This window comes from Manacus vitellinus, unplaced genomic scaffold, assembly GCF_001715985.3.
Source record: "Manacus vitellinus isolate BGI_N305 unplaced genomic scaffold, ASM171598v3 scaffold_38_pilon, whole genome shotgun sequence".
Taxonomy (NCBI): domain Eukaryota; kingdom Metazoa; phylum Chordata; class Aves; order Passeriformes; family Pipridae; genus Manacus; species Manacus vitellinus.
This window is the reverse complement of record NW_021940526.1, coordinates 4,473,101-4,486,267: the sequence shown is the minus strand read 5'-3', so window position 1 is coordinate 4,486,267 and position 13,167 is coordinate 4,473,101. Positions and strand designations below refer to the sequence as shown.

At 43.7% G+C, this 13,167-nt stretch overlaps 1 protein-coding gene across 1 annotated transcript in view; it reads left to right on the top strand.

Annotated features, from left to right (window-relative positions):
- REL (REL proto-oncogene, NF-kB subunit) overlaps positions 1–13,167 on the top strand; it is a 40,248-nt gene that overhangs the window by 10,932 nt on the left and 16,149 nt on the right. The window contains 3 exon segments of the mRNA XM_018077593.2: positions 4,311–4,453; positions 7,108–7,256; positions 10,960–11,051. Of these exon segments, the coding sequence (XP_017933082.2) occupies positions 4,311–4,453; positions 7,108–7,256; positions 10,960–11,051 (384 nt within the window).

The following is a 13,167-nucleotide window of genomic DNA, read 5'->3' as shown; positions in this document are numbered from 1 at the left end:
GCTACACTAATTAGAATAGCATTTCTAGGGAAAGCTGCTTTCCAAATTCGCGAAGTGTGTGTTCTGTTTCCACTTAGCAAGCTATGAACTTTAACTCCTGGTAAATATATAGGTGTGCCAACTATCAACAGAGAGAGAAAACAAACGGCTTTGTACAGAGGCATCTTTTAAACGTTATGTTTGATTTTTAGAGTGGCAAAACTGAAGCAGGAGACAGCAGTTCTGGGGTTTTTTTTTGATTCGCGTCTTTATGTATTTTCAGTGTAATTAGGAACCAGATAAGGAATTTTTCAGCGGGGGAAGTTCATAACTTCCTGGTACTAGCTTGCTTTTGTAGTTGGCTTTTTTTTTTTTTCCTTTTGGTGGCTGTTTTGTCATGTAACGCGATAGTAAAGAGGAAGTTCGTGAGCAGTATTTTTCGTCTCTGTTAGAATCTGTGCAGTTTGTGGAGCCTTAGGTAGATTACTGCTTTTAAAAATCAAATCTTGTTTACGTTTTCAGTTGCTTTTGCTTGAGCTGGAATGTGCCATAACAAAGCTTCCACCATCACTTTTTTTTTTATTTTTTTTTTGCCTGAGGTGTTGCAGAAGGTTATAAGTGGATAGATTCTTGCTTTTTAGAAACCACCGATGTGAGGTCACCAGGGATTTGTGCAGAGAGCAGTGACATCGGAGTTGAAGGGCGATGTTTCTCCCATCTGTGTCTCACTGCAGTCTCCGCGGGGACGGAGGGTTTCGGGTGATACTTTCACATCTTCCACAAAGACCCACAGCTGCTCTGCTTTCACATGCAGATGTTGCTGGAGAGTGTTCACGGGTGCTCCTGGTTGTGCAAGAAAAATACGAATTGGGCAATTCCTCCAGAGCAAAGGAAGGAGGCAGGACGTTGGTCCTGCTGTCGCTTTGCATGGTGGCAGCATGTCAGACTTCCTCCCTCATGGCACAGGATGTGGTACACTTTGAATCGTCTTGGACAGATGGAAGTTTGTACTGAGTTTTTGGGATTGTCCTTTTGTTTCTATTGCTTAAAACAGATGAGAATAAAACACCCTTCAGTCCTTCAATGAGCATAAGCTGGTGGAACTCTTGGAGCTGTCACTGCTTTTACCTATTTTCCTTGCATATGTAATCAGGACCCTTGATCTACTATATTCTCTTTAAAATTATTTAGTGCACTATTCAGGGCACGAGGAGAAATAAACAATTTGACAACAATAAGAACGAGAGGCAGGTTGTAATATGTAGCACAGTGTTTCTATTGCTAGCATGTGTATAGGCAATTATAATTAATTACAAAGACAAATTAAACTCTTAAGCACTTAGATGAAGGGTTAGCTAGCTTTTTTTTTTTCTTTTCTTACATTTCAAATGCTTTTTGGAGTAGTTGTGGGCAGGCAGGTAATATGAGTAGCTGTGCATTTCCCTTCCAGAATTAGTGAGAGTTTGTTTTTTGACGTAGCTGGTATTTGTTTGACAAACACAGCGAGACCTGAAGAAGACAGGTCTGTAACAGCAGTGGGGGAGCTAAAAGACCTCCTTGTGCGAGAGCAGGTCGTGGAATAGTTAAGCCCATGCCACTTCTCGAGCACATTGCTGGTTTACAGAAGCAGGGAACGCCGGACAGCCCTCCAGCTGGCTGCAGAGAGCACAAACACTTCTCAGGGTTTCCTCTCTGCACAAAACGTGATGACACCGATAATCACGGCGGAGATGATAACGTGATTCTTAAACGGAGCGAGAGGGAACCAAGATAAAGTGAAGTTTAATGTTTAATCTCCAGAGGCTGCAGCGTCACCGAGCTTTACTTTCCCACAAACACACCTGGCTCTTAAGCAGTGGGTTCGCCTTCAATGACATTCGTTTCGACCACAGCCCTGTAAAGATCACTGAGCCTGGGGTTTTAAAATAAAGTGCTCTTAATAGGTGAGGAAAAAAAAAAAGCCTCTTAAGCAAGTATTAATAGAGTGTGAAGGGAAATTACTGGTTAGAGCAGCGAGAGTTAAAGACCTAAAGTGATCGCGCTCTGCCGGAGTTTCGAACAGCGAGGCTCTGGCTAGTTTTGACAAATGTGTAATGTCTGTGGGTGTCCTGCACATCAGGTTAGCAGCTCTGTAAGCACAAGAACCTCCAAGTACCACGATTAGTAGGCTCTTTGCTGCAATTTTGTCATTGTAGCCTCTAAAATAGATTTTTAGTTTAGCATGTGGACGCGTGTCTGTGGCGTGCTGGGCTGTGTAGGAATGGGAAGGTGAGGTTGCTCTCTCTCTCTCCTCGATTGTGTGATGGAAATGGGAGGCTCACTGATATGCAGCAGGCACTCCTTGATGCTGGCTGAAGTCCTCTGTTGTCTGGACTGCAGGACTGTGCTGATAAATGCAATAGCCTAAGCAAACTGAAGTGTGAAAGTTAAAACAGCCACACACAGGTGCGTGAGCATGGTTTTGTGAGGAGCTCAGACTTCTGCTCTCTCTGAAACCAGCTTTATGTAATTTCTAAGCTTTTTGTTGTCAATGCCTGTCTCCCATGCCCTTTGCTGGACTTGCTTATTTTCTAGACAGAGAAAATATGCAAAGCTTGTCTAAAGAGAGTTGGGTAAGAGCTGGGAAGTATCTAGGAAAGGGACCATCTTTCTAAGTAACTGGACCTAGAGTAGTGGCTAATATGTATTTAACGTAACAGCTCGTGGTTGATGTTCAGAAAATCACTTAAAATCTACTTGATGGGAGATGATTAGCTTAGAAACTGTAGTTTGATTGAGTGTTAGAAGGGTCTATAACCAGTCCTGAACCATAGTTCTCAAAGGTTTTGACACCACATACAGCCTGGAGTGGAAGTGCATTGTGTCTGTGGAACAGGCATTCAGGTTTTGAGGAGGCAGGTGTGGTTGAAGATGATCCCAGCCAAGAGCTGCTCTCTCACTGCTGTTCCACTGCTGGCTGTAGGTGTGTGACAGCTAAATGTGCATTCAGGTCAGACCAAGGTGACGTTTTGGGGAGGTAGTTCTTTCCATCCCTTCTCTGCTTCTCTTGATCACTTCATCTTTTAGGTTATAATATTTTCCTACTTTGGGTATGAACTGCTGCAGCACTGGAAATGTTTTGTGACCAGCAAATCCCAGGCATGAAGTTCAAGCTTTGTGTTGGCAGCGGTACCTAAACCATTGTAGGTGCAGCACAAGAGAAGCCTTTATTAGGGAGTTAAGATTGCAATCCACCTCTTTGCCAAAACTTGTGTGCTGTGGACTCACAGGCTGTACAGACCTTGGGCAAAAGGAAGTAGGGGTTCTTTTACCCTTTTAGCACTTTCAATATATTTAATAACTGTTTTGCTTATTTACGTTGAAGTCCAAGCACTTTTTTTCCAGTGCTGTGCCACAGGATATTGCCTGTCAGGTTTGTTTGTGATGCTCAGCCTTGCTTGAGGAGGATGCTATTACATGAAGATGACAGAGAGCTCAGTAGACATTTCCATAAGCTACGTTCTTCTGATCGTGTAGCACTATGATGATTCAACTTGGACAATATTTACTTACCCTCTCTTGTTTGTTTTTCACATGCCACCCCGCTGTTGTCACTGTTTGATTGACTGTCCTGTTTGATGTTCTCAGTGAGATCTATTAAATAGCTTGTTACTGTCTGGCAATAAAACATCACTTGAAAAGTACTTACGCTCTTGCTCAGTTAATGTCTTTCTAACCCCCCCCTATTTAAGAGTTCTGATGGCTCTTATCCTCATCTGTCACTCGTGTTTCCTGAGAACCTCTCTTTTGACAGCTGCCCAGTCGTTTTCCTGAGCTTTCATTGTCTGGGGAGATACTGCAACCAGAAACCAGCCCCGTGGGAGGTGGGCAGCTCAAAATGTAGAATTCGGTACAAGCAATCAGATATTTTCTGAGCTCCCAGTGATGATATTCAACCCAGTAGGGTGGGGTATTTTTTGCATAATTTGCATAGTTTCTGCTGCGCTTTAATAGGAACTAAATCAATCAATTCTGAGAAAACATCTTCACTTTCAGAGGACACTGGAGAGAATATAGTACTTGACAGTACCTGTATTTGGAGAAGACAGCCATTCTTAAAAGTGTATTATTCTTAAAAATATCAACCATTCCCTCAAAATAATGATTTGTTTTCTGTTGCATAAAATCTTCTTTCATTGAACATCATCTTTCATCATTCATCTGCTTTCATCTTCTACGATGGTTAAAAGAGACTAAGTTCTAGATGGGAGTCTAGAAATTCCAATTCTTGCATCTTCTGCTGCTTTTTAAGCTCTGCTGTGTCCTAATGTTGAAAATGTTTTGTTTTGAAGGTGGCCCTGAGCCCTACATTGAAATATTTGAGCAACCCAGGCAAAGGGGAATGCGCTTCAGGTACAAGTGTGAGGGAAGATCTGCAGGCAGCATTCCAGGAGAACACAGTACTGAAAACAATAAGACATTCCCTTCCATCCAGGTAAATACCACTTTTATCCATGAATTACCGTTCCCACATTAACGTGGTGCTTGTAGCTATGTGTTGGACTCCGCACAGTAAATACAGTGCTTTTCATCTCACGTTCTGTGATTCTTTCCTTGACATGCAAATGGAGTTGCAGGAGAGTGGGAAAAGAGTTACTTGCTCCTGGTCATGAAATTATTCGCTTTCAAATTTACAAGAAGAGAGGTAGTTAACAAAGTGCTGCTGGAGAGGGGACTCAGTGAAGTGCCCGTGGTCTGGGAAACATTCGTTGTTAGCTTTTTCTGAACACGCTTTTGCTCTGCTTTCTTGGTCATGTGTCTTGGGTCTGGGTTTGTGATTTGGACTGCAGCATGAATTTTGGGAGGGCTTTGAAGGAGTTTGCCTACAAAATCTGAGAGGGCTTTGAAAAGCTGCTGGGCACAGCATGAAAGAAGGCAAACTGTGCGAGCGAACGGTCGCCCGTGATGCGGCGATCGGGCTCTGCAAAAGGCACTGCCGTGAAGTGTGTGGGGTTAGAAAGGGCTACAGAGCTTAAAAATTAGCTGAGAAAGGGGAATGATGTGCTCAGAGAACCTGCCACGACGAGGAGTTGGGCGGTTGTGTTGTGGTTAAGTTGGGAAATCCAGAATGAGGGGATTCAGAGGAGCTCTGGCAGCTCTGATCGAAGCAGGGACAAGGGTGGAGAAAGTAGAGGTGGAATGGAAGCACTTTGTATGTGGGACAAAGGAATGTGTTGGAGATCCTGGACAGGTAGGGTAAGAGAGAAGAATTTCTGATCCCCTATTCAAAGTTTTTAAGTTGCCGGTGTTTCCTTGATCTCTTCCACCTGGGAGAAAGTCTTTCGGAGCTGAGATTAGAAGAGATATAAATGGGAATATAAATATAAATAAAAGACAAATATAAATGGGAAGTTAAGAGCACTTGCTGTGTACCTGTGTTTGCAGTGTGTGCAAGTATAAAAAACACGTGGAGCCAAAAGCGGAGTCTCTGGAATCACAGCAGAAAAAGCACGGATACAGAGGGTGTGAAACTTGAAAAATATGGGATGTTTTAGGCTGAGGCATAAAAGCTCTTCAAGAGGGAGTGTTTGAGAAAGAGTATTGGCAGTCATGTGTTGAGCAGCAGAGTGAGTCTCTACAGCATAAAGCAACTGTGGAAGCTGGTCTAGCCCTGGAGCCAGAATTACCAAGGGCAGATGCAAAGAAGAAGGTTCCCCCTTGACTATCACAGTGCCAGATTTGGTTAAGGAATGCAGGAAATGGAGATCTGCCAGACTCTCATTTTTTCAGCACTCTGCCAATTGAACAAGGAACTATGTAGGCTGTTGGCAAGACTAAAGGCTTGCACAGACTCTCAGCCTAAATCTGTGTCAGGGCACAAGCTGAACAGGCAGTATAAACCCTTGATTCCTCTTATCTTGCACTGTGCTGCACACAAAGACCAGCCAGAAGCCAAAGGGGAGGTGGGACATGGGTAGGTGACTGTGCAATCCTGACCAAGTTTGTTCTTTTTTAAAGGTGACTATTGATGACAGAGCTGATTGTTACCAATAGCAGGTGATTTCTAGGTGAATTCCTGCCTCCCTGAAGCCCGTAGGAGGCTTTAGTGCTGATTAGGTGCCAGGGGAGTCCCCTCTAGAGGTGGAAACATCAATGAGGATGAGAACAGAGGGGCCAGGAAGAGATTAAATTTCGTGGTGCGGTTATGAAGATGAACATCAAGGAGGAACTGGAGAACCAAAAGCAGCCAGATCAGGCTTCAAGTTCAAGGGGCTGGGTGTGAAATGAGGGAGAAATGACGTAATAGTTGAAGAAACCAAAGGGTGACGGAAGTATTATCTTAAGGGTAAAAAGTAACAGTGGGTTGTATGAAAGCTGAGAGGAGCCAAATTGGAGAGTGAGAGCCAACAGATGATGGAAGCTGGAAGAGCACAGGTCAAGTCAAAGATCTGAGATGCTGGCTGAAAAGGATGTATGATGGATCCTTGGATTTTCAGGAGGAGGAAAGAAGGGGCTGAAGGAGGAGAACTGTTAGTTACAGGGCAGGGGAAGTGGAGGAGGAGAGCTCGCCTCTGCACAAACGTGTGCCCGAGCAAGTCTTGTCTTTGCTTTCAAGTTGTTGTGCGTCAAACAATTTAGGCCAAACTGTTTTTCCTTTTTTTTTTTTTTTTGTTGCACTCCCCCACACTGGGTGACTTCACTGGTAGCTGTCAGCACCAGGCTGCTTTCATGCACCTGAGAAAGGTGTGTTGAATTAGGCTGACGAGCGCTGGGAAGTAGGAGCTTGAGAATTTGGTACTCCCCTGCTTGACTTGTAAGATTGAATATTCGTCTGAGAATTAGTTAGAAAAAACCCCAACAGCCTCAGCAGGGTTTGTGTCATGCTGTGTCTGTTAAGATCCTCTTTCGCTGCTTAGTGCTCATGCACTGGTAGTATCCTTATCCCTGAGACCTTAGGAGTTTTTTCCTAAGGTTTTGGAGGTAGACTTGTTCTTCAGGAAGCATATCTATGTGGTCCCCTACGTAGCTCTCGTGTTTCTTCCACAGAGGATTTCAGGATAAAATGTATTTTCTGTTACTTGTGGGAGCTTTCACCTCCATATCTGAAATCTAGAAAGTATCTTGTATTTATTTTTTTTTTTTTGGTAGATTCTGAACTATTTCGGAAAAGTCAAAATAAGAACCACATTGGTGACAAAGAATGAGCCCTACAAGCCACACCCTCATGATCTGGTTGGCAAAGACTGCAGAGATGGCTACTACGAAGCCGAGTTCGGGCCAGAGCGGCGAGTCCTGTCGTGAGTAATGGTGTTGCTTGGGAGTTTGATTAATTATGCAAGTGATTTGCTAATCTTGTGTTTTAAAACTCAGACTAATGATTAAAAGAGCAATTAGAATGCTGTCTTTGCTGTAGTTTACTAATCCATCCCAGGGAGAGGGCAACTTCTCTTTGAAGTATTTCCTTCTTTTTTGGCACCACACAGGTGCTTTTTCTTTCCTGTCACCCTTTTTTTTATTCATTCTCCCAATACCTGTCTCCTTTTCCTTTCTCCCACTTGGTTACTTTTTTAGTCTTGTTCAGTAACACATCTTACTCTTGAGCATGACTCTTTGCTACATGTGAAAAGGATGAGTAATAGAATGGGTAACAGTGTTAGAATTAGTACTTCAGGGTGTTGAGGGAAGTTCACATCTTCCATGGAAATTATATTTGGGCTCTCTGGAGAAAGTTTGTTCTGGCTGGCTGTCATGTAATTTAGAGGGTAGTGGTTGTGACACATCTAGAAGTGTGTTAGTGGCTGTCACTGTTGTTGCTGTTTGTTTGGGTTGGGGTTTTTTTAAGTGAAAATACAGATTCTACTCAGTCCCTGCTGTGTAGAGCAAGTGTGCAGGGGAAGGATCTATCTGCTTGTGGGTGTAGTACAGAAAATTCAGGCTGTATAAGAGATGTGTTTCTCAATTCTATTAAGAATATCTCAAATACAGTTGTATTTGATGGCATTTCCTGTGAGCTTACCAAGTCTTGTATAACAAAATAAAAGCAGAACGAATGCAGCAAATGTGGAGTGATTATTGCCAGAGAGGGGAATTTAGAACTGACAAGCTGTTTGTGGGTCACAGTTTGCAATGCAGTGAATTTGGAAGCAGGCTGTTGCTGTGGGGTAAACTTAACTGAGCTGGGAAGAAAATCAGGTAGATATTTCAGTGTATAAGTGGCTCTCACACACAGCTCTGAGGCCGCTGGGATTCTGTTTGTGTCAGTGGAATTACTCTGTGTTCAGTGGAGTTTAGTCAGTAGGACACTATGAAAGGAGAGAGAGCTAAGACACATCTGTTTGAAGGTGGTGGTTGCCTGATGGTGAAACAAGCAGTGGAGATGCTTCTCCAGCATCCAGCCCAGGCTCCAGGGATCACGAAGGCACCGTGGTGCATTCCGGTGGTGGAGCACGTTGGCATGCAAATATCCCAAACTGTTGAGGGCCACTGCACCTTCCCCTGACCATCCACTCACCAGCTTCCTTTTGTCTTCTCAAATCAAGCTTCCTCAGCCAAGGTCAAAGGGAGTCTGCTGTTGTAGCTCATCCCACTTCCTCCCCTCAGCTCTGTGCCTTCCCATCCGCAGCAAAAAAGCCGGATTGCTTAACGCCATTTCTAGGTTTGTTTTACACTCACTGATTGCAGGAAGACTCTGGTGATTGTTCTTCCTCTTAGCATTTTCTTGCACAAGGTTAAATGTGTAAGTATGAGGCAAGCCTGTCAGAGAGGCCGTTATAATGCCAGAAAACACTGGGATGCTCTGCAAATGTTTATTTGCAGATTTGGATGTAATCTCCGTTCTTTGACACGATGCCATGTCTCCATTTCTCTTCAGGCACTGGTGCTTGTTTGCTTTATCCATGACTTCTTCTCAATATTAGGGTTTAAGCCTCTCAGTTTCTTACAGAACACTAAGTGGGCTACTTTCCCTTAATTGATAATGGGAAACTGTCAGCCTTGAGCTTGACATTGGAGGTGGGAGGAGACTCCAGACATTCCCTTTGAAATGTTTCCAGCATCAGTACACTCATTTTTTTAACAAATCATTGGTTGCTTTAAGATGAAAGAACAGCATGATCCATAATTGGATCTGGATGTTTAAAGTCATTTTCCTTTTTGTGGCTGGTGACTCAATCTTCACATTCTTCTCTTCAAGTCCACGTTGGAGAAAAGCCTCATCCAATACTTAGTGAGCAGGAGATGTCCTCTCTCACTGGTGATTCTGGCTCTTTGCTCCTACTGAGCATCCCAAGTGGAGCAAAAATGCAGTTTTATTTTTTTTTTCCCTTTTCGGTAGAAGCAGAATTATTAATCACAGATTTTGGGCTGCTCTGACTAATTGCTCTGCATTGTGCTGTTTGAAATTCCCCGTGTTTTAAAGCTCCCAAAGCATTTTGTTCTGCCTGTGGAACAGTGATCTTTGTACTGCTGCCCAAATTTGATCAGAGCCCTCCCTGGCCGAGACATCAAGGCAGGAGTTTGAATGTTGCAGCTTGTGGGGCTGCCTGTGTACTCAGATTCTTACTTCCTAGTTTGCTGTCTCTCTACATGGATGATATCATAGTTTTTTTTAGTTGTTTTTCATTTTTTTTCTCTCTCTCTTCCTACTTCTCCCTCTGCCTTCTCGTTATCTCGGCTGCTTCCTGTCAGCTCACGTCGATGTGAAACCCCACAGCCCTGCTGGGGTTCTCAGAGTTCCTCCTCTGGCCCAGCCCTCTGCTCAGCAATAGTTAAACAGACACTTTCACTGTGACAGCACAGCTTTAGAAAACATTTAGAATCTGAGAGTTTTGGGGTGCTGAAAAGCCTCGTCCTGTCCACGGGAGGCTTTGTTTGGGGATATAACGTGGAAACGTCCATTGGCTTTGAAGTGTGCTCCAGGCAATCTCTGGAATACACTGGGTATTCTGGAGGGGGAAAAAAAGTGATGTGTGCTGTAATCAAGCCCTAAAAAAAACTACTTCCTACAAGAGCAGGTGGAAATAGGGTTGGCCATCGAGGTGCAGTTCCAATCTTGACTGTCATTCCTCTGTGCACTCCTCTAGTGAACAGAGGTTCTGGAAGTGCAGCCTGATGGCAGAGGATTTGGGAACCTCTAAACAGAGCATATTGGGCACAGACAAGGGAGTTTAATTTCCTTAAACTTAACATCATGCCAGGATAGTCTCGTTCAGGAGAGTGGTGTTTGGAACAAGGAGGATCTTCAGGTGCAGTAAGTTTGTGGAGTTTCAAAGGAAGGGAAATGGCTGATGCTTCTGGAGAAAGATGCCTGCTGGCACAGCCCATCTTCAGAGCTTTATTGTCACATCATGAAACACAGATCATTTTTTTTTTTTTTTTTTTTTTTTTTTTTTACTTCCTGCTTTACATCCACTCAGCTTTGATGATGTCATGGTTTTTCCATGTGGGAAAGAGTCAGCTCGCCTGGGACTCCCCCCACCTCCTACATCAGGGTGACCTGCACTTTTATGCAAATAAGGAAGAGCTGCAGCTCTTCAGAACTTTTCCATAACTATGTGAGATTTAAAAACCTGTTTTGACCTGTTTAAGAAAAAAAAAACAACCTTTAAAATAGTGTTTGAAATTTATATTCCCTGATAAAAGCAGGAGAGTAAATCCTTTAACTAATGCAAATTAGCAGGTTTATTGATTACAGAAATAATCATTGCTATAAATTGCCTGAGTATTTAACTTTTTAATCACTGTGGGTTTGCTGCAGAGTAATTTTTAATATAGAAATATATATTCTTAATAAGGAACATAAATAGAATTTTAGCATTTTCACTTCTGCTTCTGCCCTTGCTTTAGGAAAAACAGCATCCCTGCTTTTCAGAGCTTTTACACCCTTCTCAAAATTAATTTCTTACACTGTATCTTATCACACTAATCAACATCAATTAATTTATTTAATATTCTACGCCGAAGATGCTGCTAGTTGCTGAAATCCTGCCACATGTGCTTCAGTTTTCAGAACTTGGGCATTCAGTGTGTGAAGAAGAAAGACCTGAAGGAATCGATTTCTTTACGAATCTCCAAGAAAATTAACCCTTTCAATGGTGAGTGGAAATGAAAGCAGCTGGTTCACTTGGCAGGGTGGTGGTGGTTTCTTTTGTCCTGTCCTGCCTTTGCTTCTGTGGTGGAGCTTGATATTTTTTTTTTTTTTTCCTCTCCCAAAAAATCCCTTTCTGAGAAACAGTCTTCCCCTTCTGTGTCCCTCCCAGTCTTTCTTCCCTGTCATCACACGATGAATCTATTTGGGTAGTTGCCCTTTTCTTTTTATCATTACTGTTTAATTTTTTTAATTCCCAGCAGCAATCTGAGTGGCTGCTTGGACAGAAGGAGTGGGATAGCAGCAGAAATGTTTCCTGGAAATGTCTACAAGTGCCTTGGGAATTGAATTCCCCAGTTTTGGCAGGGATGAGAAGAAAAGGCTGAATTAGCATAACTCTGCAACAACTTAAGCCAGTACAAATCTCATTTGCCACTGTCCCATCTCTTCTCTTGCTGTGACCCTGGTGGCTGTGACCCCTCAGGCAGTTCAGGGGGCTGAGAGACCTCTTGGAGTTGCCCTTTGCTTGATTTTTTTTGTTTGTTTTTTACAGCATGGGAGCTGGTCCAGGCACTTAGAAATCCACAGCAGGACTATGATAGCAAGGCCAGGTTGGACAGGGCTTGGAGCAGCCTGGTCTAAAAGTGTCCCTGGTCATGGCAGGAGGTTGGAAATGAGATTAAGATTTCTTCTAACCCAAGCCATTCCATGATTCTGTGACTGGTCTCAGTCAACTGAGGCAGGTCATGCTGCCACAGAACCACACCTGGGAGGGCCTCCCCACAGGGTTTTGTTTGATGTGACGACTGATCTGTGGGCTGCTCTCAAAAAGAGTCATCCTGCTCTTCCCTCCATCCCTGCTCACACACTCCCACCACTTCCCTCACACCACACAGCCTGCGTGGCTACGTGGGGAACGGGCTCAGCAAGTTGCTCCAATGGAAAACCAGCTTGGGAAAAAGAAAAAAAGTGGTTTCCCCTCAGATCAACTTGCTAAACCAATTAATCTCACAGCCATAGAAGTGCCAAGTTGGGTGCACAGAGGGGATGGGGAACACGCCGCGAGTTTTTGGGCCAACTAGAGTGAGACCAACACATTCAGAGTGCAGGCACAACTGGGGGGAATGAGGTGAAAACATAAATACCCCCAAACTGTTAGTTCAGTATTGTGAATGCAGTCATGTATTTGCTTAAGTGTGGCATGAGCTTGGAGATTTTCCAAATGCTTTTACTTTTTTTTTTAATACCCACAGAATTCTGGCTGTATTCAGGCAAGATCCTTCTTGGAGAGATAACAGCTGGATTTCTGACTGGCTTTAAAGTGTGCCTGAACTGGGACAAAGAACTATGTAGAGTTTATTACAGAATGAGAAATGTCTTAGATGTTTCTCCTAACTTTAGAACAGCCCCACTGAGTCAGGTGGATGGTCCCAATGACCCATCTAAGCAATTATCTTAGTTATGATAACGAGTACAAAAAATAGCACAAACTGTTTTGACACAAGTTTAGTTCATCAGCACAATTTAAGCATTTTAAGGGTTTGAATTATGTTGCCTTGACTCAGCCAGCTGTACCTTGATTTCAAACAATAGAAGGGGAACTCTGCTGTAGAAGGAAGTCAAGTTTTACAGTTGTTGGCACTTAACTCCACACTCACTAATCATTTTTGGGTGATTGCAGCAGGTTGCGCTTGGTAGTATCTGGGCAGATCCTGGGATGCTTCCTGCCAGCCCAGCAGTGGAGGAGGCCAAATTCCTGCCCTGGCAGCAGGGGAGAGCCTGCCTGGGTGACACACAGGGCAGCACCCTACTCTGGGCATGGACTGTGCTGAGAAGGGGCCGCTGGCAATCCCCACCTGCGTCATCGCCTCTCGGCGCATGTTAACGTGTCAGCACAAAGCAGAGCCACTGGGGAGCAGCCTCCAGGGCAGTCTCACGCTGAGCAGAGTCCAGAAAGGCATGGGACCAAGGTTTTATTAGAAACAGGGCTAGTGACAGGAATATTTTTATGTGTTTATTTAGTTGATCGAAACAGGACTTGGTGAGCAGCAGTCGCCGCAGTGCTCGCTGCTTGATAAGGTTGAAAGTTTTATGTATGGATTTAGTTTGTTTTATAAGGTCAG